Raw genomic sequence first — 27,379 nt, forward strand, 5'->3', positions numbered from 1 at the left:
GATTCTTTGATGAACATTCAAAAGAACAGTGTTTATTTGAAATAAAAAGTTTTTGTAACTATTTGAAAGTCTACTTTCTTGATTACTTTTGGTCAACTTAATTCATCCTTTCTGAATGAAAATACCGACCCCACGTTTTCCCCCCCAGTAGGTGTCGTATTTTTTCAAGGTTTTCAAACCTCTAGTCTCATTCCCAAATCACTAACGCTACTATGGCGAGAAATTCATGCTGACGTTGCCTGGAAACCTTCGTGGAGCGTCGTGGCACGTGACTTCATTAATATTCAAGAGCCAATCAAAGTTTGCTATTCAGCAAATCAAGTAGGCCTGCTGATTGAAGGTATCATTTGCTAATTAATATTCATGAGATGGGCCTTTGTCTTAGTAGGATTCGTAAATTCGCTTCCCTCCCTTGGGACGGTTCCATCCTACGTCATGAGGAGTTGGAGTTACTCGCTCACTTTTCTATTAGGAGAATTTTGGGACACATGAACAGGATCAGCGGCGGTCGACGAACACCTTTCGATTGAACGGGATGAAACGCGTTATTGTTTTGCAAACGAACCACCAAAAACAGTTTCATTCACTTCACACTTGAGACCTTGGGAAAACGCGCTTTGTTCGCACGCACGCACAAACTCACTTATCACTTGTGGAGAGGTTTGATTCCAGAATCCAGCTGCACCAGAGGAATGTTCCCAGTAAGGATGTATATACTAAGGATTACAACTCAAACTCGGCTGCTGGTGATATCCATCTTCCTCGCAACTTTTACATATGCAGGTAAGAATTTCCTACTTTAAATATCCTTTTCTTCCCTATCTGAGCTTCCATAAACGTTTTCTTTTTGGTGATTATGACATTTTATTGCAAGCAATCACTGCTGAATTTAAAATTTGATCAGATTCTTTTTTTATCCTTATGCAGAATTAATAGAAGTGTGGAATTTTTTTTTTTTTTTGCTGTTTAACAAGCTTTCTGAAAATGTGAGCTGATTTATTATCCTATGTCACCTAAAGATTAATGTAAGTGTTTGTTCATATTGCTGCTAAATTATTGAATACACTGCAAAATAAGCAGATTAAGTTCATTTGACATAAGCATATATGTACCTTAATTATTCCCACTTTAAATCGGTAATGAATTTATCGAGTTTTGTTTGTTGAAATTGCCTGTTGATAATCAGATGCATATTTTGAGAGTGATTTGGTGTTAATTCATTTCCCTCCCTGCAGGGAGGAGTGTGACAGATGTTGAAATTTCCTGTTTTGAATTTGCGCTCTTTTGGCCATTTGGCTGGAGGTTTAAAGGGGGATGGGACATGCATGGTGTCTCCTACTAACTTTATCACCCTGTGCTAAAGCTTTGTCACTGGTACTTGAGATTGTAGGCCTGGTACAGTGGAAGCGTTCAGCTCATTGATTAGGTGTACGTGCGTCAACGTCACGTGACTGATTCTTCTTTATCAGCCTTGCCACCAATTATTTAATGAAGACTGCAAATGTACAACCACAATTTTCACCTCAAACTAGAACACACTCGTTCACACAGAACACGTTTTTGTGTTTAAAAATGCGAGAGAGAGCAATTGAATGAGGAAAAAGAAAAGCAATATAATACTTGAGCGTATGGAAAGCCGAAAAGACCAACATTTCTTTAGGTGTAGCGTGTGAAGACGATATTATGGAAGACTGTTTCTGCCACAGAATAAAAAAGGTATTTACGAATTTTTATTTAACAATTCATACTTTTTCTTGCAAATGCGAGTTTATATCTCAAATAGTCGCAATTATTTATATATTATTTTATTCCGTGTTGAAACAAGCTTTCCATATGATATTACGTTTGCACCCATGATTATATCAGCTTAATATACGGTATTTGACCATTTGAACCAAACAATGTTTTTCTGACAAGCTACTGAATTTAGAGGCACTTTTTATAATACCAAAAATACCATATTGTTAAGCATTTTTAAGTTTTTGAAAACTGTCTTGAAATCTGCCTTGAAAACTGAAGTGAAAATCATAAACAAGAACTTTGTCTCAAAATATAGACTCTTTGGTATTTTAGCGATTATAACAAAAGTTGTTCTGTGTTGAGATTTGATAGTTACACACACACATATATATATTATTGCTTTACGTGAATGTACTGTAGTTATAATACAAGAAGATAAGAGACATAATATATATCCAACTTCATATATAGAGCTGTGCAATAATAATACAGTTTATATTTTGACAACATAAACAATCAAAGCAACCATGTCCATGTGAAAATGTGTCAGTTTGCATTGGGTTCTGTTCTGTTGGCCCTCACCAGCCTCTGGATTCACGCTGCTCGCTTTCAGCTGCATTTCTGCCTGTCCGCAGGAGGTCCAACCTCTTTTGGCTCACACTTTCAACCATCAAAAAGGTGTTGGAGATGTTCAACAAGCCCATTGACATGGTAATTGATTCAGTTGCTAATAAGAGTCCCTGAACCCACAGACAACTGAATCAGCTTCAAACAATGTAGACTGAGAAGGGGGTATGTGTTTTTAAATAGTCAAGATATTTTCAGATCTTAATGCCTCCTCCTTTGAGCTTAATGTCTGCTCCTTATAGCCATTTGCATGTTTACACTTTTGAGTCTTTGCATGTTAATGCTGAATGAATCTGTTAATCATTAAAAAACAAAAGGGGCTGGGCTGGTGTAAGGCTGAACTCTGCATCAGGGTTTTTCACACTGTTTGATGCCTCAGGCACTCCTCCCATTATCGAGATCTCTTTCCTAAAATATAAATAGAGGAGAAAATGTATTATTGAAAATTACAATTATTATTGAAAGTAAATTTCATTGGAATGAAGAAGAAATGAACACATATAAATAAGACATTTTAATTTTATTTATTTTAAAAAAAGAAAAAAAATCACTACTTTTTGTACTAACAGACTTACCAATCTGTTTAAAATGAAATAATGATGCTGCCATCTTTCTAAAGTAACTTTCTTCCCCCTGTAATTTAGCTCCAAATCTCTATATAATTGACATTTTTACCACCCTCAACAAAATATTTGATTACTCATTTTACATTTTTAATATTTTGACTTTTATCTTCATTTGTGCATGTCTTTCACCAGAAAAGAAATTATAAAAATTTGTAGCTGGGGGCCTCTGGTTGAGGGTATATTTACACAAAAATGAAAAGTTTTTCTTTATTTTTTTCTCTGCGTACAGTCACCAGTGTTGTCAAAATGATCTCCGTTCTCACAGATCAGCGAAAATAACTAAAAACGCTGTATTATTCATGCTAGGCCAGTAGTTGGCGATGTCACTTTTAAAAAAAAAAAAAAAAAAACACACTAAATACATAGGGATGCACCGAAATGAAAATTCTGGGCCGAAACCGAAAATTCGGGATGTACTTGGCCGAAAATAGAAACCGGAAATGCTTTTTTATAAATTATTTATTTCTTATTTTGAGCTTTTTTGTATAATTGTATTAATATTATTGTATTAATTCAATGTTTTAATGATCATGAATTTAAAAATGCAAGGCAATAAAATAACTAAAATTGTATTGAAAGTAACGGTAACGCTTTACAATAAGGTCTCATTTGTTAATATTAGTTAATGTATTGTAATGTATGACGTGATAACGGCTAAAGCGAGAGAAAAACCATATATTTTTGGTTCATATTTTCATCTGTTTTTCTCTTTCAGTCAAAAAACAAAAATGCCATTTTCGGACGATAATTTTTGGCGTGACTTTCCCTACGTAATATGCATGCACCGTTTACACAAATTCGTGTTTTTGTAGTTTACACAAAGTCGATACCGTTATAGTTTCCAAAACCATGCACTTTGAAACCCGTTTTCAAAAGTTTGCGTTTTCAGGCCCTGTTGTCGTGGAAATTAACAGCCAAAGCGCATAAGTTTTTAGTTGAAAATGGCGTTGTGTAAACAGCCCCTGAGTTGTCACAGAATGATCCTATATTTTTAAATTTTGTTTATGATTATGGGGTGAAATATGACCGGTACCTCATCAAGGTACAGCAAGATGGATGTCATAAAAAAAAGTTCATGACATCTGAAGAATATCAACCTTATACTATGTTCATCAAAAAGCCCTGACTCAAAGAAAGCAGGTTGCCCAGTAGAGACGGCCGGTTTGCCTTGATATTTGAAACAAAGAGAAACATGTTTGGTTGTCCTGTTTTATGGCTCTCTGTCAACCCCCATCAGCAGCGCTGCTATTGAGCTGTGAAATGAGGTGGATGGAAAGGAACTGGACGTAGTTGTAGAGTTACTCAGAGTTCAGTCTGTTAATCCAGAGTTGACCAGGGCAAGAGAAAAATCTTCAAAGCGCCTGTTATGGGAAGAAAAAAAAAAGCGGCAAGGCAGCTGATCCTTTAATGCTTTTGGAAACAGCCAATTTAACCATGGGAATGGCCTCGTCAATTAGTATGTGAAAAAAGAATCCTGTTGTACACCTTGATCATTCTAGTTCTGCAGTACTGCTGTAACCTTTATTAAATGCACATGCCTGTTCTATAATATTAAGGAAGTATAGTTCTATGGTTCTGCAGTGTTTACCAGACTTTCAGGAATACAATATATTATTAGAAATATATTATACCTAAAGACTAACAAAACAATATTGAGATAGATATATAAATATTTGAATATTTTTCCATGTCAATATATTGTATCATCAACGTTGAAAACGGTTGTGCTGTTTTTGGAAATATTTTTGCATATTTTTTTGGAAACCTGTGATACATTTTATTTTTCAGGATTCATTGATGAATAGAAAGTTAAAAAAGAACAGCATTTATTTGAAATGGAAATCTTTCACAACACTGTCACTATTATTAATTTAATGCGTTGATTAAAAGTATTAAATCTCACTAAGCCTAAACTTTTGAATCAGCTCTTTTAGGTTGTATGACTGCGTTGCCTTCGCTCACCATCACTTCATCAGTCAGCACTGCTCTTTAACCAGCATCATTCCAGCATTAAATGTTTTCAGCTCTCCGCATGGATCAGGTTACCTGATGACGCACTGCTGAGATCTCTTCTGCTGGCATGGGCTTATGGTCTACAACAGTGCTGTTTTCTTCTAAACACCTCGCATTGTTCAGGAAGGAAAGTGCGGCCCTCTGGTTTCAACTTTTCTTGCTATGTTTTGATTAGAGATGCTTGGATTAGTGATGCGAGAGTTCAATAATGTTACAAAAACATATTTCCGTTCCACAAGCACAACCACTGACCACAACGCTCTTAACTGCTGTCAAGTCTACGGTTTGGCAGTCCGTGACATATTTCCTCTTTTTAATGTCTCTTTCTATGGACGGCAGCAAAACCATTTTCATCTGCTTGGACTGATGCAGTATTGAATCAGCACCACTGCATGAATCATTTGCTTTGCATGAATCAGCACACCGAACTCACTCATTGAAGTTTTCCACATTTGTCACCATATTGAAATTACCATAAAATGGATAAAGTAATGCCAGACTTGCTTTGTCCAATTGTACTAGTCAGCCTAGGGGCCACTTATATAATTGTATCAACCCCCAAAGTGCATGGTATAAATCTTAACTAGGGCAGCTGGGCGATATATCGCATGCGATTGTCACTCTCATTTCGTCAGTAAAGCTGGTTCCCTGATTACCGCTAAATCGCCATCACCTGCTTTCAAAGGGAGCGCCATTTAATAGACAGAACCATAGATCACTGACAAAGTACGCAATATCACGCTCATTATCGCAGATGAATCGCCTTCAATAATGAACGCGTCTGTGAACTACAGCTCTGTCTATTAAATGGCGCTCCATTTGAAAGCAGGTGATAGCGATTTCTCGGTAATCAGGGAATCGGCTTTACTGACGAAATGCGCGTGAGTCAATCGCATGCGATATATCGCCCAGCCCTAAACCAAAGTATATATTCAGCCATTCCTCCCATGCATTTTATTTAGAAATGATTTATTTTGAAATATTCCATTTGTTTCTTCATTTGTTCCTTTCTTTAATCAAATGAAGCAGCATAACTTTTTATCACTGATAATAATCAGAAATGTTACCAAGTAACTTTTGTGAATGACATTTGTGAATGTTACTCCATATTGTAGACAACAAATCAGTTTTCTTGCCATCACAAATGAACCTCTTGGAAGGAAAAAGACTCAATATGAATGTAATTAGTACATAAAATGCTTAAAGGATTAGTTTACTTCAGAATTAAAATTCCCTGATGATTTACTCACCCCCATTTACTCATCCAAGATGTCTTTCTTCAGTAAAAAAAGAAATTAAGGTTTTTGAGGAAAACATTCCAGAATTTTTCTCCATTATAGTGGACTTCAGTGGGATGCAACGGATTGAAGGTCCAAATTGCAGTTTCAGAGAAGCTTCAAAGCTCTCTACACGATCCCAGATGAGGAATAAGGGTCTTATCTAGTGAAATGATCAGTCATTTTCTAAAAAAAAATATTTTTATACTTTTTAACCACAAATGCTCATCTTGTACTGCTCTGTGATCTGCCATGCATTACGTTAGAAAGGTCACGCGTGACGTAGGTGGAAGTACCGCGGTAGGGTGAAAAACATCTCAAACCATCTAATTTTCTCCTCCAACTTCAAAATCGTCAGACGTCATTGTTTTACCTTTTTTTTTTTTTTTTTTTGTAAAAGGCGTTTAGCTTAATCTTTGCACTTTCACCTACTTCACACGTGACCTTTGTAACATGATTACATAATGTGTGGCGGATCGCAGAGCAGTGCAACACAAGCATTTGTGGTTAAAAAGTATATAAATTATTATTCTTTTTTAGAAAATGACGATCGTTTCGCTAGATAAGACCCTTATTCCTCATCTGGGATTATGTAGAGCGCTTTGAAGCTGCACTGAAACTGCAATTTGGAACCTCAATCCGTTGTGCCCCACTGAAGTCCACTATATGGAGAAAAATCCTGGAATGTTTTCCTCAAAAACCTTAATTTCTTTTCGACTGAAGAAAGACATCTTAGATGACAAGATTACGAAACCATTCAGGTTTGAGGTCAGCACAGCAAGTACCACGGTATGTACACAGAGGCATATCATAAATCATAGGAAAGTTGCTGACCACTAAAATGAACTTCTCCATCTTGCCTCGACAATCCCCTATAGGTTGTAGTGACGGATCACGTGCACTCCACTTCTCTTGGTTGTCCTTCCTGAAAGTCTCTCTTCATTTGTATAAAGTTAAACATATTTCAACTTTGTCACATCAGAAGACACGCAGGCATCCTGTCTCTAACAGTCACTGTTGCTCCTGTCACCCAAAATCGCTAGATCTCCATTGAAATGAATTAGATTGTGTCACTTTGTCACTGGTAGTGTGAATGCAGCTTAAGTGGCTTTGCATTAAAGTGTTTGTCAATGAATGTTGAGACTCTCATTGCAAAGAAGGTGTTTTATATGGAGTATAGAAACATGATGATGAGATAACAATAAATTGATTAATTTATTTAATTTATTTTTTTAAATATATTATGCTGGTCATGGGTATAAAGGCAACAACTTTGTGTTGTGATAAACACTGTGACTGATTTCTCTTGTATACTATATTGTTTTTTACATTAGTAAATTAAGAGTGTGATGACATGGTCTACTCCACATGGTCTGCTCTCACATTTGTTGCATAAAAACAAAACTGTTTTCAAAACTGTTTTTCTTTTATCGTTATTCAGGTCAGTGACATTCGAACAAGTTAATGGCTTTTCCTGTGTAATCTTTAACATATTACACCATTCTTCCTTCTTCCTCAGTCACATATCACCGTTTGCTCTACTTAATGCTTGTGGTTGTAAGCATAAGCCTGAAAGAAATTGAAAAAGAATCACTTTTGAGCCATTGATTCATACCACATTAAATCAAAAGTAGGTTATTTTCCAGTGCTACTTTCACATATTCCAATTGAATGTGTATAGAACTATGACTAAGCAGTTTGTTGTTCTTTTGCTGAATCAGATTTTTCCCAATAGAGCGCTGCAGGGATGACGTATTTTTGTAGACCAACACATAAGCTTGCATCATTCTGGTTCTCTATACAAAAAACCCCAGTTTAGTTTATCGTGATTTTCACAAATGAACAATGCTAGTAAATTTGGAAGCCTAAATACAATCGACTCAAGACAAAAGCTAAATGTAGGCTGTAAACTAACTACACCATGGTCACATGACTTCAGCATCATCACTAAGCTTCCGACTCTTTCAGTATTTATTAAAACATTTTACCTGAAACTTTTAAGTTATAGTTTGCAAGAGTGTGATTATATAAACACAACAAGGGTGTGAAAGTGACGGTAACACTTTAGTATAGGGAACATATATAAACTATTAACTTTTCCCTAGATATAGACTTTTCCCTCAATAAACCCCTAATTTAATGCTTATTAATAGTTAGTAAGGTAGTTAAGTTTAGGTATTGGGTAGGATTAAGAATGTAGAATAAGGTCATGCAGAATAAGGCATTAATATGTGTTTAATAACTACTAATAAATAGCCAATATTCTAGTAATATTCATGCTAATGAGCAACTAGTTAAAAGACCCTAAAATAAAGTGTTACCAAAGCGACTATTGAGTAGATGAGTTTACCTGTTCCGTGTGATGTTTAATGTCCAACAACCTCTGTAGTTCCATTTGGACACTTGATAGCAACTGTTTTTGCTATCAAAACAAGTAATGGCTTTTAAAAAAAATCACAAATCACATAACTGATGTATTTTATTTTGTAGGGAACAAAATGTGAAAATATATGTCAGTGCTACAATGATAATATATTACTGCAATTTATAGCAGTCTCTAAGGTTATAAAAACAATCAATGTGAAAACCTCTCTTTCTTGCATATAACTTTGCCAACAAACCCACCTTATTTTTATCGCAAGATTGGGTGTAACGTATTAGTTAGGCTATTAGTACATTTTAGCCATGCAAAAACAGAATCCAAAGTCTTGCACATTCAAAATAGCTTACTTCCATTCCGTGTTACAGGGTAAGGTGGATAGGCACTCGAAACAAAAAAACATGGTAACTGCTCTGATTCCCAAAGAATTCCCAATCAAATCTAATAATGGCCTCATTGTCATTTTTTTTTTTTAAGCAAGGTTTAAGTTGTTTAAATGTTCCATTCCTTTTATGTTTGTGGCAATCAGTCAGTGTACTATATATCTGCTCAGATTTTACATCAGGCATATGTTGCATGCCAAACATGTTCTTGAATATTTTTATTTCCAAGTTCCTGTCGTTCGATGTCTTAAGTCAGTGGAATTTATGCTGACTCCCACACCTATGATTTTCTTTGACAGCTTCAAGAACCCGATTCGTCGAAACGCCACATTAAACCAACAAGGTGACATTTTTCCAAAGGCCACCCAGCGTTAGATCAGGAATAAACTTTTAACGTCGAGTGGAGCCTTAGTACTTCAGCACTAATCTCTCCTTGGAGCAGAAGAGCATTAATGTGGTTGCCTTCTGTTGGAAAATTGGCTTGCATCTCCCTCTGTGGTGCCACTCTGGTGCTTTCAGAGTTATTTTTTTCCACTTTGCATGACCGATATAAATAGAATATCAGACAAAAAGCAAAGTGCTTATTCATGTTTATACATATCCATATAGGAGCATTTGAGCTGTGTTTTTCATTAGAGAAACTGATACTGAACTGCCATCAAAGATAGTAGCTCGCCCAGATGCTTTTGAGAAGACTGGAGCTGAAGGCATGAGATTACATACTTGGATTTATCAACATCTACTGGAGAATTAAATTCCATGCAGGAAAATCTTGATTCCACTATCACTCCACTGAAGGACCCGAATGTACTTCAAGCTAAATCGAAGAACAAATGGGTGTGATGTCATTTTAAGGGGTTTTGAAGATGATTTCAGTGGTTTGAAACAGTTTGCCAGCACAAACCTTTTGGAAAACATTGCCCTGGCTGTTAAACTCCTTCAAACTGCTGATGCTCCATGATGATTGGGTAATAGGTGAGGTGCTCTGGAGCTCCACCTCTTTTGACATGGAAATCGTAATGTTCGAAGAATTTCTCAGAGTATGTCAAGGCCTCAATGAGGGCAGCTGATTATTATTATTATTATTATTATTATTATTATTATTATTATTATTATTATTATTTATTATTTATTATTTATTATTTATTATTATTATTTTAAAGAAATTTCTAAGCCACTTTACTCAATAACTCTTTAAGTGTGAGTCTTGGCTGTAACTTCTATTAGTGTTTTGGACATTTTAGTTTGAGGAGTGTTTTATTTAGCGTGTTTTATTTAGTCCAAATTTGAATGGAACAAACATATTTCATTAGGTGTGAATCCTGCTGGGCAAAGCAGAGGGAAAACCAGCTGTGCGTCTCTATAAATTCCACTTGATGTGTTTAGATGAGGAAATAGCTGATCCTCTAGCTGATGTGTTTTCAGAAACTGTAAGAAACTGCCTTTAATCTAGTTCCTTGTGAGATGTTAATCAACAGTGCTTGTTTGTGCATGAGCATTGTTGTGTGTGTGCGTGTGTGCGTGTGTACGTGTGTACGTGTGTGCGTGTGTGCGTGTGTGTGTGTGTGTGTGTCAGTGCCTGCAGGCCATGTTGGCAATCTTTCCCAAAAAGAAGGAGGGTCTGAAAGCTGTGTGCTCAAAGGGAGGGTTGTGGGTGTAACTTCCAAAAATGGATAAAAGGAGCATTGTAGAATAAAAATTACTTTCAAGATATGACATTGAACAAACGTCCACTGAACTAGATGTTGAAATCAATGTAAAAAAGCAGGTGTTACTGCTTCCTCAGATTCTGGTAGTACAGCTCCATAAAATATTTATTTTTAAAATTTCTAACCTATACATAGCTGTATATTAACCAGCAAATATGTTTTGATTTGTTGTATAAGGACTAGAGCCGGCCCCTAATATTCGACTAATCGAAGCTCAGTCAACCAAAAATTTTATTTAAAAAAAAAAAAAAAAAAAACCTCCGTAAGGGACAGATCGTTAACGGCGGGTCCTTGTGGTAATTACAGTATGTCGGGCAGGAAATCCAAATTGCCTATCATCCATTGACCTCAAATATGGGTTATCATTTAAAACATGTAAGTAGCAACTTAACATGGCTTTTTGCACTAACTTCAACCTAGATAAATGTGTGCTATTATTAGGCTCATATCCAAGTGGTTGTGTGGAGTGTGTAAGATAAAGTATACTTTTATTTGAGTAAACTCACAAAAACAAAAAAACGTTTGCCTTTGTAAAATGAAGAAGACAAATAGGATGCGCTTTCTGCCATTTCGGCCTCTGTGAGCTTGAGTTTGTCAAAATAATAAACCAAAACTTAGTGTATATTTGCTTCACAGACATGAGAAATATCTTTTGTCAAACAATTCAAGTGGAAAACAAATATTCTCAGGTTATGTTATATGAATTTGAAAAAGTATGAAATATGCATATAGGCATGTTCACTACTGTTAAGATATTTTAAGATATTTTAAGATATTTTTGCATTAATTTTATCAAAATTAATGCAAGAGATTTCTTTGTTAGCCACCATTTAAAGGTGCCCTAGAACTTTTTTTTAAAAGATGTAATATAAGTCTAAGGTGTCCCCTGAATGTGTCTGTGAAGTTTCAGCTCAAAATACCCCATAGATTTTTAATTCATTTTTTTTAAAGGGATAGTTCACCCAAAAATGAAAATTAAATGTTTATCTGCTTACCCCCAGTGCATCCAAGATGTAGGTGACATTGTTTCTTCAGTCGATCACATATTATGATTTTTAACTGCAACCGCTGCCCTCTGTCAGTCAAATAATGGTGGTTGATGGGAACTTCATCTATAAGAGTGAATAAACCTTGCTTAGACAAATCCAAAATGAAACCTTGCGGCTCGTGACGACACATTGAGGTCCTAAGACACGAAACGATCGGTTTGTGCGAGAAACCGAACAGTATTAATATCTTTTTTTACCTCTAATACACCATGTCCAACTCCGTTCAAGACTCCTTTAGTGATGTCTGATTGCGCTCTGACAACGGTAGTGATGTCTCGCGCATATACTTCAATGAGTGTCAGACATCACTGCCATTGACAGAGCGCGATCAGACATCACTAAAGGAGTCCTGAACAGAGTTGGACATAGTGGTGTATTAGAGGTAAAAAAAGATATAAATACTTTTCGGTTTCTCTCAGAAACCGATCGTTTCGTGTCTTAGGACATTAATGTGTCGTCACGAGCCGCAAGGTTTCATTTGGATTTGTCTAAGCAAGGTTTATTCACTCTTATAGATGAAGTTCCCATCAACCGCCATTATTTGAATGACAGAGGGCAGCGGTTGCAGTTAAAAATCATAATTTGTGATCGATTGAAGAAAAAAATGTCACCTACATCTTGGATGCACTGGGGGTAAGCAGATAAACATTTAATTTTCATTTTTGGGTGAACTATCCCTTTAAATTAATTTTTTTAACTGCCTATTTTGGGGCATCATTAGAAATGAGCGGATTCAGGGTGTGTGGCCCTTTAAATCTGGTGCTCCACGCCCCAAGAGCTTGTGCTTGCCTTAAACAGCATAAACAAAGTTCACACAGCTAATATAACCCTCAAAATGGATCTTTACAAAGTGTTCGTCATGCAGCATGTCTAATCGCGTAAGTACAGTGTTTATTTGGATGTTTACATTTGATTCTGAATGAGTTTAAGGCTATGTTCTGTGGCTAATGGCTAATGCTACACTGTTGGAGAGATTTATAAAGAATGAAGTTGTGTTTATGAATTATACAGACTGCAAGTGTTTAAAAATGAAATAGCGATGGCTCTTGTTTCCGTGAATACAGTAAGAAACGATGGTAACTTTAACCACATTTAACAGTACATTAGCAACATGCTAACGAAACATTTAGAAAGACAATTTACAAATATCACTAAAAATATCATGTAATCATGGATCATGTCAGTTATTATTGCTCCATCTGCCATTTTTTTTGCTATTGTCCTTGCTTACCTAGTCTGTTGATTCAGCTGTGCACAGATCCAGACGTTCTGCCCTTGTCTAATGGCTTTCATAATGTTGGGAACATGGGCTGGCATATGCAAATATTGGGGGTGTACATATTAATGATCCCAACTGTTACGTAACAGTCAGTGTTATGTTGAGATTCGCCTGTTCTTCGGAGGTCTTTTAAACAAATAAGATTTATATAAGGAGGAAACAATGGAGTTTGAGACTCACTGTATGTCATTTCCATGTACTGAACTCTTGTTATTTAACTATGCCGAGGTAAATTCAATTTTTGAATCTAGGGCACCTTTAAAACACCACGTGCAATACAGCTCACAGTTGCCAAACGTGAATGGGTTGATGTAAAACAAGTTTTTGTGAGTGCATTTGTTTTTAACGTATAGTTTTACATAAATGACTGCTGAGATCCCACAGTATAACATGAGGATCATGTTCATACAGTCTGACAAGCAACAATCGTAAAGGACTATTATAAATCGGAACAAAAAAAAAAAAAATCCAAGATGGCAGCACGTGTGTATCTGTGTTCTTATCTGTGTGTACGCTTGTTTTAAGTTGTCTTTAGTTTGTCTTTTATCTCTGAGGATCAATTTAAAATAGTCATCCGGCAAATGGAAGAGGATGCAGTGAAATGTAATTGTTTTTTTAATTCTGTGTGTATGGTGCAAATCTGTGTTGAAACTAATTGTATTGCTGCTCATTTTGGCCAGGTCACTCCTGTGAAAGAGATTTTTAATCTCAGTGAGCCTTTACGGGTTAAATAAAGGTAAAAAAAAAAAAAAAAAAAAAAAAATATATATATATATAATACTGCGCCCGGCTCTCTGTAGCCGAAAGAACAGAAAACATTATCAATAAATTGTTAAAATGTTTAGTCTCCTTGCTGTTTTTTCACAACACATTCATAATCCTTACTTTTGCTGGTGCGCTGAGGCAAGCTTTATGTGTGCGATTGAGTGCTGATTATGCTATGTATTATATATAGGGAATTAAAGGCTCATTATTATGGTTTATATGGCTTATTAACATACATGTGCAATTAGTTGACTATTCGCTTAAATGAACGATTACTAGTCGACTAGAAAAATCTTTAGTCGAGGGCAGCCCTAAGGACAGAACAATGACTTGTAGAAATTGTCACGTTATGTAAATGCATAAACTTTGAAACAAACATATGCAATATTTCAAACTGAAATGTTTTCAGCGCACATTGTGACAGTTTCATAGGGCATAAACATTAAATTTTATAAATGGCACTTAAATATGACATTTTTAAATCCTGTAGATCTTACATCCTAACAAAAATGTATAAAATCTCCTTCCCTCTACCTCTCCCACAGAAAAAGAAACAAATGTCTAGCTCGCCTGTCCAGATAAGGTTTAAGTTTGTAATCCTTACACCTTCATGAATCAAGGATCTGTAGAGAACCTTGCATCGTAGTTGCTGAAGAAATGAAATGTAAGATGGCCGTCAGCCAGCAGTAGATCTAACCTACAGTTATGTGCGTTCATCACGCATCCATCAGCGGTAAGCAAGCTACAGCGAGGCCTCATTCACGTCTGCTGCGGCAGGTGTTCAGCGCGGCTCACTGCATTCCATCAGGTGACTGATCCTGAGAGGCTTTCAGATGAGATAAGCCAAAAACTAATAACCCACAGGCATGTTCTGTTGGCTTCACACACACAGGAAGGAATTTATTCAAAAATATGTTCTGTTCATATTCTGCACTGACAGGAGATGGAGATGGCAAAGAACAATGTAGTGGATATAGTGTTTGGTGGTCTAAAAATATATATATAATACAAATTATATTATCAGCATAATAAGTAAAAAGTTTAAAGTTCCCTTTTGGTGAGAAATAAGTTTTTAATGTTTTTTTTATTTGTATATGTGGTTTTTAAAATGCTTTGAGACAAGCCATGTCCAAATTCAACACCATTGCTGAGAATTTTCCCCTTAAAACTGCAGTGATCTAAAGACGGTTTCAAAAATCGCTAGTGTTTCCTACGTCTACGTTTCTTACAAACTACCTTGTAACCAATCACATCAACGTACGGGCGGGCTTTAGCATATCATTAACTATATGACCGTTCTGAAGCAAGGGAGTCGTGTTACTTTAGCAACACGTATTAGCTGTTTGATAACGTAGTCAAGCAAAAGGCTAATCATAATAATTACCGTTATGTGTCCGATGTTGTAAAAAGCAATACCATCATACAGCATTTTACTTCAGTAAGTTGACTGGGTGGATCTCTGAGCTCGTGTGAGTGAGCGGAGGCGGGGCCAATTAGCATATTCATATATCTGCTTATACTAAATGAAGCAAGGGTGTAGAGTTGCATTCAAGCTATTTAAAGGCATGAAGAATTTTTTTTCCACCAGGAAAAACATTTAAATATGTAATTTTGGTGATCAAAGATGAGTTTTAAAGGGATAGTTCACCCAAAAAAGAAAATTTTGTCATTTATTTACTCTCAAGTAGTTCCAAATCTGTATAAATTTCTTTGTTCTGCTGAACAAAAAGGAATATATTTGGAAGAATGTCAGTAACCAAACAGATCTTGACCCCCTTCAATATATCTTACTTTATACAGATTTGGAACAACATGAGGGTGAGTAAATGACAGAATTTTCCTTTTTGGGTGAACTATCCCTTTAACGCTACTTTCACACGGGGCATCGGCGTTAACACTTCTTATTTACTTTGAATGGGTGACGTCATGTGTTGCCGAACTGAATTGTGGGTTCCGTCGTGTCGCTTCACTTGCGTTGCAAGCGGCAGAAGTTGAAGATTTCTTAACTTTTCAAGCACCAACGCAGGCGTCAGCCAATCAGATCGCCTTGCAAACACTCTAGAGCAGTCGCTAGCCAATTGCGTTCATGCAGCACAAGCTTCAGACATGCCCTCTGTCAAGCGTTAACTGCGACGCCTCTGTGAATGCAGCGTAAGGGATAAAATTATTGACTGCAATTGGACTTCAATTCAAGTCACCTTTATTTCTATATCACTTTATACAATACAGATTGCTCAAAGCAGCTTTACAGTGATAAACTGGAAAATAATGATCAAAGACGCGAACAGTTCAATTCTGCTGTAAAGCAGCTCTAAAAAGATATTCAGTTGAAATCATTTCAGTGTTGATTCAGTTCTGTTCAATAACTGAGTTATGATCAGCTCAGTTCAGTTCTCATCCAATAGTGTCAGTGTAGTCAAATCAATAATATTGCTCAATATTTTAATAGTGTCCCAATCTAACCAAACCAGAGGCGACAGTAGCAAGGAACCCAAACTCCATTGTTGACAAAAATGGAAAAGAAAACCTTGGGAGAAAACAGGCTCAGTCGGGGGGGCAGTTCTCCTCTGGTCAAACAAACCTGTGTGATGTGGTTGTATTTCTAGGCCACATCACAAGTCAGATTGTAATTTGGTATCATTCAGTTCCTTCTGCCTGAAGATTGGCAAATTGGTCCCATTGATCCCATTTGGTGGGAGGGAGATGTAGCTGGCCATAGGGTCTGTGGAGAAGGCTGCGCTGATTAGTCATCACAAAAAAGCTAGAAAATGAAATGCCCTTGCTCTTAAAAGCAGAAAAAAAGAAAAGTAAATTGTCATCATTTACTCACCCCCATGTTGTTCCAAATCTGTGTGACTTTCTTTGTTCTCAAGGAACACACACACACACACACACACACACACACACACACACACACACACACACACACACACACACACACACACACACACACACACACACACACACACACACACACACACACACACACACACACACACACACACACACACACACACAATGTAATGATTAGATAGTTTGTTCCAAATTTTAGAACTTTTAGAGATTTCAATACTGTAAATTGGTAGACATTGTGAAGTCAGTAATTTAACTATTTAGCTATAAATTATTTAAATCAAAGTATTCATTCCTTTCATGTCATTTGGATTCCTAGTCTTACCGGCACATGATAAAAGATGTGTTGTTTGCAGATTCGTGTAAGTGATTATAAATCTGTTTCTTGTGTAACTTTGTGGAAGGGTTTGCGGTTTGTATGTGTGTTGATTGTTGTTTTTTCTCTATAGTTGTCTGAAAGTTATATCGTGCCTTTGATTTTGATTAATTCCTGCTCTGATAAAGATGGAAGTCTATTTTCAGCATTTAGCAATCGCTGTTTCATGTTGAGCTGCTGAGATGCTGGGGTCTTTAATGATACACTAGGAAACGCTCTGAAATCTGTTTTTAATTTGCCTCATAAACAGTCACAGGACATTGCCTCATGTTTAATACAGCATACTTCCACAAGTATGTAACGGTCTAGCATCGGCTTGCTCTTTTGGATTGGGATGTATATTTTCTTCTTGGACTTGAGGGTTAATTTAGCTTTCTTTTTAAAATAATTAAAACACATGGGCTTTGTTCCAAACCTGTGTAGTCTCACATGTTTAGATGTCATCTGTCTTAAAAACAGCTGTAAAAAACATAAACCCTTTAACTGTCATAATCCTTTTAACCGTTTGTGCTCAAAGTCTTAATAGAATTGTCATTTTAAATGACTACATACCAAAACAGTATTTCATATGAAAAGAAGACCAAGATTTTCTTTGAAAAGCTTTGAACGTTAGCTCTGTTCCAAAACCTAGTGAGCCGCCTAGCCCTAGACCATAATTTCCTAATTTTTTGGCTGTATGATATATTTGTTTTTGATATTCTGAAAAAGGAACTTCTAACCATAAGGGAACAAGTTGTCGAGGCTTTTGTGGTGTAGTGGTACTGTGTGCGTGTGTGCGTGCGTGCGTGCATGTGTTGAGTCTGTCAGCAACATCACCCATCTTATTAGATGAGAAACAATTGGAAACAATTATGTCCATTATATTAAGAACATCTTTGGGTTTAAAGATTCTTGGGTGGAGGTGGAGCAAGCAATTACATTTTGATGAAAGATTAAGACAAACTTTTTTTATTTGATATAATTTGCAAAAATGAATCTCGCACACCCTGAACATGCAAGTTTTGATTTCATGTTAAGAGGAAGTGATTTCATTTTTAAGAGTAAACTGATACACCAAGGAAATTTTACACATTTTTACACCCACCAATTTTAGAGGCTCCTAATTTTGTCTTGGAGTCTCCTACTATAGGATTCCATGCATCCAAGGTCAAAAAACAATTTAATTTTCTCATAATATACATTGCACATTTCTCACAGTGTCTGAAACTGTTTGATAAAGGATTCGGTCTCTCTAAACATCTCCTTTCCAAGAGCTTCCTCTGCTCTGATTGGTTGGATGGACCAGTCTGTTGTGATTGGTTGACTGTTTACAGCACTTGTTGGAAGATCATTAGCATATCTGAATTTGGGCTGTGGATCTTACCCAGCACTTGATTCGCGGTAATATGAACAGTAATGATGGTGTCGGTTTTACCGTATACATTCCAGCATGAGTCCTCATCCTTTGGAAGTGTAAAGTGTAAAGTCAAAGTGGATTTGTTTTCGTAGCACAGAAAACAGTATCTTCTTGACATGTCGAAAACGCCAACCAAACTCTTCCAGTCTCAGCTACAACTACAGTGTTTGAGGGTCAAAGTAGATGTTGTTCTTGGTCAGCCAATGAAAGCCATAGGCTGGCATTATGCTTTTTTTTTTTTTTTTTTTTTTAACCAAGTTAAGTAGGAAGTGACACTTGAATTACCATCTGTAAGTTACCCTGATGATAAGGTTGATGCTGTCTGTTGATGAAAATTTCAGTGTTGCTGTACTGTTGGTGTGGTGTTCTGGGTGGTTTCTTAAAGGATTAGTCCACTTTCAAATAAAATTTTCCTGATAATTTACTCACCCCCATGTTATCCAAGATGTTCATGTCTTTCTTTCTTCAGTCGAAAAGAAATTAAGGTTTTTGATGAAAACATTCCAGGATTATTCTCCTTATAGTGGACTTCAATGGCCTCCAGATGGTTGAAGGTCAAAATGACAGTTTCAGTGCAGCTTCAAAGGGCTTTAAATGATACCAGATGAGGAATAAGGGTCTTATCTAGTGAAACAATCTGTCATTTTTGAAAAAAAAAATACAACTGTTTATGCTTTATAAACACAAATGATCGCCTTGTATGTGTTTCCACTTTCCGTATACTTCAAAAAGCTTATACTGTATGTTCTACGCCTTCCCTATTATACTTACGGAAAAAAAATGAAACTGGCGCCGCGTTCGTTCCGCAAGTTGAATAGGAAAGGCGTAGGACATAAAGCGTAAGCGTTTTGAAGAATACGGAAGGCGGAAGCACATACAAGGTGATTTGTTTATAAAGCATATACTGTTGTATTTTTTTTTTTTTTTTTTTTCGAAAATGAACCAATCGTTTCGCTAGATAAGACCCTTATTCCTCATCTGGTATCATTTAAAGCCCTTTGAAGCTGCAATGAAACTGTAATTTTGACCTTCAACCGTCTGGAGGCCATTGAAGTCCATTATAAGGAGAAAAATCCTTGAATGTTTTCATCAAAAACCTTCATTTCTTTTTGACTGATGAAAGAAAGACATGAACATCTTTGTTGACTTTAGGGTGAGTAAATTATCAGGAAAATTTTATTTGAAAGTTGACTAATCTTTTAAGGCCCGGGTATACTTCACTTGAAAACCGCGGATGCACGCATATGACTGAGTTCGACACATGTGCAGTACAATTTTTTTCTATACTCTACCAGACATCGTGTCATCAACGGGACATTCTCTGGGCAGGATCGGAGAAGAAAAATAGTGCATCCACCATTGCAACATAGTTCAGAAGATACACCAAGAATAAAAAACAATGGAGAAAGCACGCTTCTGAGTTTACCCGTCTTGTTTTTGAATCACTCTTTCCACACTCTTCTTCGACAACTGCACACTGTGCTCAATACTGTGCTTATTGCCACCTAGTGGACTCTTCTGTCCTGCATACGCATGCACTGTTGCACGCGCGTCGTCCGCATGGTCTAAAAATTTTGGCTGCACGCGGACTGGTTGTGCGGACGTCCATGAGCACTCCGGATGACGAAAATTACGTATAATTACGTAATTACGGCCAAAGTATATTTTTATTTTATTTTTACTTTTATTCAGCAAAGATGTATTAAATTGCTCCAAAAGACTTACATTGTTGCATAAAATTCCAAATAAATTCTGTTCTTTTGAACTTTATTTATATCAAAGAATCCTTAATGTAAATATGAAGCAGCACAACTGTTAATAATCAGAAATGTTTCCTAAGCAGCAAATCAGCATATTAGAATAATTTCTGAAGGATCATGTGACACTGAATTTTTTGGTAAAATTATTGTTTTTTTCATCGTTTCTCTTCAATTTAATTGAGTATAAGAAAGTTCTTACAAAAACACTCCAGTCATATAATTTGAGGTATCATTCATGTCTGTAACACAAATGGTGCAGGATGAGTTAAAAGCAAAATTAATAGAAATTGTTAAAGTTTGTTCAAATCCCTTTTCCGTAAGCATTAGAAAGAAACTGTTGGTCACTTTATCAAAAGTTTGTGCCTTAATGGAACACAGGCAGTGAAACTAGATGTGCCTCTATTTATTGAACATGTACACAATGACATCTGCGTTTCGTTTCTCAGCCTGTGCAATCATTCATGGCTTATGTTATGAGCTCTCTCTCTCTTACTTTCTCTCTTGTGTGTTTGATGTCATGATGTTTACAGTTCCCTTCTCCCTGATTGAAATCGGACAAACACACACAAATGCACACTTTTTCCCATACTTTCTTGAAAAGTTTAAACCTAAAGATCAGTGGTCAGCAGTTGAAAATGGATCTTTTTTGCCTGTCTAGATGCATATGCTGCCTCGCACGTGTTCTTTGAGCACAGTGTGAGGGTTTACCATATTAATAAAGACCAGATGATGCTGGTTCACGAAAGGGCCTGTATTTAAGTTTGGTGACGGTTCCATCCCACTCCAACTGTAGTGACTCATGTTAGAAGTTTAAAAGGAAATATTTCACCCCCAAATGAAAAATGTCATCCTTTAATCACACTTATTATTATCATTTTTCAATAAAACCTTAATGTCTGAGCTGTTATTTTCCATTCAGGAAAAGTGGATGTTAATTTATACTGTCAAGCTCCACAAAGAAGTGAAAGAAAAACAAAAAAACATAGAAAGTCCATCTGACTTTTGTTTTGTGGCTCTTTTTTAAAGCCATACAATAGCTTCAATGTTCAATTAAGAAATGACACCTTCAGATGCTTCACTCCAGATTTGTGTCTTTGACACCAAATGCCATTGGTTTCTTACTTATACACTACTGTAATATTTTTATGTTGTGGAAATTCTCTGAATAACTATTGTAATATATTTTGAAATGTAACTCTGGTCTTTAGTATCACATGATCCTTCAGAAACCATTCTAAAATGCTGATTGTTGAAAACTGCGGAGCAGCTGGTAATATGAAAGTTATTTTAAGTGGAAAGCTCTCATTTGATCTTGTATGTGATATGGGTAGATGTATTAGCGGGGATGACAAACCACATCAAACTGACAGAGCTCCTTGCCCCTCTCCAAGTAATGCAAGAAGAGGCTTCAAGCCTTTTCATGTGTCTTCCCACTTGAATAACTCATTTAGTTATCAGTCAATCATCCTGTTCATGAGAAAAGGATGGCAGCAATAAAAGTGGAGTCGGAGTCAGACAGCGACTCCGGCTCGCTAATTACAGGCTTGTCTTTGTGCAGATATACATCTTAGGAACGCTCTGTAAAAACATTAGTGTACAGTCAGGGTGATTCAGATACCAAAATGCCTCATTATTCCCCCTCCTCATTTCCTGTGCCCATGTTTCACCTGGTTTTAGCACTCTGTGTGCCATACACACCTGTCTAGAATACCACCGATGAATGAAATCTAAACTTTTAGAGCGTTCACACTTGTTCGGTTCTGTAGTAGTGTACATGCATTACATACATTTAGCATTGACAAACAATTGAATCTACTGCCACTTATATTGCATTCAAGCTACATTTATCAGTTCATGCATTCCCTGGGAATCAAACCCATGACCTGTTTGACAGGGGACATTTTGTCGCAAATGTCTTTTGAGCAAATGTTACGTAATACATGCAGTCTTGTATCGAAATTCAGGCAGTGTATTATATACTGGTCCGTATACCATTTTTTTTTTTTTTTAGCTTCGAAGCTCTGTACTAATCGGAACTGAATATTCGAAGCTTCGACGGGAGGGGGCTGAAGATAATTCTTCTAATAAAGGCATGTGTAATGAGTAGAAATATGGTGTGGCTGCATGTATGTGGGTTATTTGTTTTTCTTTTGCTCATTTAAAGTTATTTTCTTCATTAAGTAACGCTGTGGACGGCATATTTGCGGCGGACAGTTATGGCAGGAACACACCAAGCCGACACCGAACTAGTGGCAACGAAAGCAGACTATGGGGTTGGCTCACATCGGCATTGTCTGTGTCCAAAGTTGGCCTGACACACCAAACCAACGCTCGACAGACGACGGCCAAGTAGCACGTCCGTTCTGTGCCTGCGTAAGATGAAATGCCTTTCCGAACCAGCAGGTGGCAGTAGCTGAACAGCCAATCAGAATGATCAGATGGCCCGACAGACCGACGAGCTCCGACGGCAATTCAGCATGTCTCAAAACTCACGTTTAAGTTTTAACAAGCTCCTATATTTTGCAGTAGATTCATTTAAGACTGATAATAATAATAATAGGTAAAAAGGCTAGTACGTTTTGTTTCTATTATTCTATTTTCCATAATGTCAAAGCAACACAGCTTAAATACAAGCTTGTGCAGTTGTGCGCTTCAGACAGAGAATACTCCAGTTTCAAGGAACACATTAGTAGGCTAAGAAGCAAATATATTTAAGTATAACAAGGTTGGGTTCCTTAAACTGTCCATCATATTAAAAACGGCTAGGCTATATAAGATAATTGTAAAAAAGTGTATTGTATTTCACCATATTTTGTAGTGTAAACCTATTCAAGTGTGAATGAGAACCGTTTTGTGAGGGGGATGCCAGGTCGAATAATCGAAATATTCTGGTCCAGCCCTACAGTGTATGAGATGACATCCCATCATTCTCTTGCCCTACTAAACAGCTGTTTGATTTAACATTTCAGTCACACTTTTGATTAGGGTCCAATTCTCACTATTAACTATGACTTTTCCCTCAATAAACTCCTAATTACTGCTTATTAATAGTTAGTAAGGCGCAGGGGTGGACACAGCATGCCCAGTGTAGTCAGCTTCATTAACAAATGACTCTTATGAACCAGTTCTTTGGGAGTCAAACACACAGCGCAGCCAAGTTCACTTACGAATTGTTTTTCCATTTGTTCGTGAATCAGAAAATTACTTATTCTTGGCTAACTCAGAAGTCCTGTGAGAAATGTAATCCCATCCGCTTATGTCTGAGATGCATTTCCATAATTGTTTGGCGAGCTGATTCAACGACCTCCCGCTCCTTTCATCATGGATAAAGGTCTTTTTGCCATCCTACGAAACGTAACATGAAATCAGTAAGATCACGATCGCAGAAAATAATCAGAGTTAGGAAAGTATCTAAACGTATTTTTAGCTTTTCTCGATGGTTAACACTGTTACTGTAATTGACAGTATACTGTATTGTGATGCATACCAAGTTCATACATATTTTTCTCATGCTTTACATCTACTTCAAGATCAATTTACGATAGTAAAATGGGAGAAAAAAAAATCCCTCCAAAAGTTCATTGCTGTATTTTACTGTATCTGTAAATTTATTTTGGTATAGCGTAGTAGACATTAAGCTGCAAAATAATTCCTGAATCCCAATAAGAGGTTTTTGTTACAGTGTTATATGAATTGATCTCAATAGTGTTCACCGGGCAGTGCAGTAGTCTGTGTATTTGTTACGGTTTGTGTGTTATCTGATGCCAAAGTTTGATTTTGTCAGAAGAGAATAGGTTTTTGACACATTTTTGAAAATTTTTGACCTGGAAGTTTGAAGTTTGTACAAGTTGGTGTATAGTTTTGAGATTGTGTTTATAAAATGTTGAGTTGTTTCATGAATTGTGAATTAGCAGTCAAGAAAAACAATAACTAGACTGGAAAGATTGAAAGACAAATTTATGCTGGCTTGTCATAAAGCCAACTTAAAATCTTGTTTAAAAAATGTAAATAGTTTGGTCAGTTAGGCCAGAATATAGATGTTCTGGGTGATTGCTAAAGTGTTGCTAGGAGATTCTGGGTTGTTGCTAGGCTCTTGCTATGCAATTGCTGGGGTGTTGCTAGAGTATGTAGTTGATAGGGTGTTCTGGGTGAACACATACAGACATTCCCACCTCTGTTATTAACAGAAACTCAAATGTTTGCAAAAAAAGTTTTTGTTGCTCTTTAACTTGCTCTAAAACATGCCATTGAGGTAGCCTGTGTAATATTAATAAAACTGCTCATCTCCTTTAGTGAAACAAGCTCAGAGTCAGTCATTTAGAATCTGTTGATGTTTTTCATATAGTGTCTTTACTTGGTGCCTTGATGGATATTGAAATCTTATTTTTTTTTTAATTTTAAACAGTATATAGATGACTACTTTGTGGTAATGCAAAGTTTGTGAACACAATTGTGTATGTCAGGCCATAAATCTTCAAAAACTATGCATGGGCCCTTTGCCACCCTATAAATAATTTTCTAGATCCGCCCATGGTAAGATAGTTGTTAAGTTCAGGATTAAAGCATTAGTTCGCCCAAAAATGAAAATTCTGTCATTAATTACTCGCCCTCATGTCGTTCCACACCCGTAAGGTCCAGAAAGGTACTAAAGACATTGTAAACACAGTCAACGTGACTGCAGTGGTTCAACCTTCATTTTATTAAGCGACGAGAATACTTTTTGTGCACAAAAACAAAACAAAAACAACGACTTTATTCAACAATCTCTTCTCTTCCCTGTCATTATCGTTACGCAGTTGGAGTAAGTGCAGTGATGGCTTCCGTGTTTACGTCGGAATACCGGCTCTGTATTGGCCAAAGCTGCACACATGATCAGCACGACGCATACGTGTAATGCTGATGCAGGAGCCGGCCAATAATGAGTCGGCATTCTGATGTAGAACCTGGAAGCGCTGGACGTAAACAATGTATGAGAATGACACGGAAGAGAAGATAGTGTTGAATAAAGTCGTTTTTTTTTTTTTTTTTTTTGAGCACAAAAAGTATTCTCGACACTGTAGTCACGTCGATGGTTTTAACGATATCTTTAGTACCTTTCTGGATCTTGAAAGTGGTGATTATATTGCGGTCTATGGACCTCTCAGATTTCATCAAAAATATCTTAATTTATGTTCTGAAGAAAAATTAAGGTCTTACGGGTTTGGAATGACATGAGGGTAAGTAATTAATGACAGAATTTTCATTTTTGGATGAACTAACCCTTTAAGGGATGTAGAATATGGTCATGCAGAATAATATGTGCTTTATAAGTACTAATAAACAGCCAATATCCAGTTAATATTGACAATCGTACCCTAAACTAAAGTGTTACCAACATCTCTTATGGATTGTGAGTGTATATGGTCAAACGGCAGACGAGACACTCTGTCACTCTGAGACATATCCATCAGCACTAAAACCTGTTTAGAATTGAAACAGAAATCTCAATGTTCACAGCAAATTGATCATTGTTGTCTTGGCCCTCTCAACTTGCTGGCCAAGACACTTAGAGAGGAATATACTGTCTGATGTGCATTTTTCTTTTCCGATGAAACAGGCATGAGAGATTCATGGATCCTTGAATGATTTTTCCAGACTCTGTTAGTTTTCTGCTCCCCAGGACATCTCATGTCTGCTCGTTTAATCGTTCAGAGTGTTAACAGAGAGCTGCACTTCACACATGATAAATTGGGCTTCACTTTCAGAGAGCACAGGCCCAAAGGGAGTCCCTGGCTCTCGCTGTTCCTCATTTCCGAGTCAGTTTTTATACAGCAGCCCACAACTATCTTAACTCTTTGCACTTTCTGTGCCCCTTTTTCCTGAAATAACACATTTCTAGTTTCTTGCTTCACTTCACGCAATGTTTTTATTCCTACATCATTTTCCACTACCCAATATTTTGTCTGTTCATGCACTTTTTACATTTCCTAAAATAAAACCCTTTATTATGGTGGGATTGTGGAGTAGTTGACTGTGCAGATCTATGAACTATTTGCTCCTAAAGAGAGGATGTTTTATTTATTTATTTATTTATTTTTATCTGGTTTCTGTGTAAGACGGAGTCACCTACGAACTGCAAAAAAAAAATTTCATATGTATTCATATTTTTTTTTACATAAAGTAAAAATAGATATCAATGTTCGTTTACTTAGGTTTTCATACACACTTCTTCTAATATTGATGTACTGACAGCACTAAAATGTAAATGATTTAGGTATGAAGAATTAGAAGTACAAATATGTATGAATCCTTATGAATATTAAAATCATGGCTTTAATATTTTGATTCTATTGTATTTGTCATATCAATGACATTGTTTTCAGTCATATTTATTAAACGCAGTTTATTTATCTACTTAATATGAAATAACATTTCTCTCTGTTCTGTGTGACTTTTGCTGCAAACCCATTTGGAAGGATTACATAATGTTAAAGACTACACTTTAAACCCTTAAAATGAATAGAATTTCTGTAATCATTTAACCATTAATTATTATCTTTTTTTTTTTTTTTCTCAGTATAGTCCTATGCTGTGACTGACAATAGAACCATAAAAGTAGGATTAGAAGCTCAAAATATCTTTTTAATGGTATATTTTTAGTAAAAGTGTAATTTTCCTACACATTTCTGTCCATTATGTTTTAAATATTCTTTTTATATTCTCTATAAAATGGTTGTTTGGGGGTTGGGTTAAAGGATCTACATTTTATCTATAAAATGGCAATTATACAAATATCTTTATGATAAAAAAGATTTGTAAATATTTTATGTTATTAGCTGTAAATGTGTAGTAAAGTTTACGTTTAAGTGTTGTCAATATGTCCATATTGTACGTTTCAGCATGTACCAAAATGTATGTTTTGCACCTGAAAATGTTATATATTGATACCTACATATTAAATCGATCAAAAGTGACTGTAATTTGAAATTTCTATTTAAAGTAAATGCTGTTGTTTTTTTTTTTTTTATCTTTCTATTTAGCAAAGAATCCTGAAAAAGTATCACGGTTCCAACAAAAATATGAAGCAGTGCAACTTTTTTCCACATTGATGATAATCAGAAATGTTTCTTGAGCATCAAATCAGCATATTACAATACTTTCTGAAGG

At 36.2% G+C, this 27,379-nt stretch overlaps 1 protein-coding gene across 2 annotated transcripts in view; it reads left to right on the forward strand.

Annotated features, from left to right (window-relative positions):
* Positions 1 to 443: 443 nt before the first annotated feature.
* The window catches only part of ror2 (receptor tyrosine kinase-like orphan receptor 2), an 88,912-nt gene continuing 61,976 nt past the window's right edge, over positions 444 to 27,379 (forward strand). For both annotated transcript variants that reach the window (XM_067398375.1, XM_067398374.1), the window contains exon 1: positions 444 to 783. In XM_067398375.1, coding sequence (XP_067254476.1) covers positions 693 to 783 — 91 coding nt within the window. In that variant the 5' untranslated portion in view covers positions 444 to 692. The remainder of the gene's footprint in view (positions 784 to 27,379) is intronic.

Source organism: Chanodichthys erythropterus, chromosome 10, assembly GCF_024489055.1.
Source record: "Chanodichthys erythropterus isolate Z2021 chromosome 10, ASM2448905v1, whole genome shotgun sequence".
In the NCBI taxonomy this organism is placed as follows: Eukaryota; Metazoa; Chordata; class Actinopteri; order Cypriniformes; family Xenocyprididae; genus Chanodichthys; species Chanodichthys erythropterus.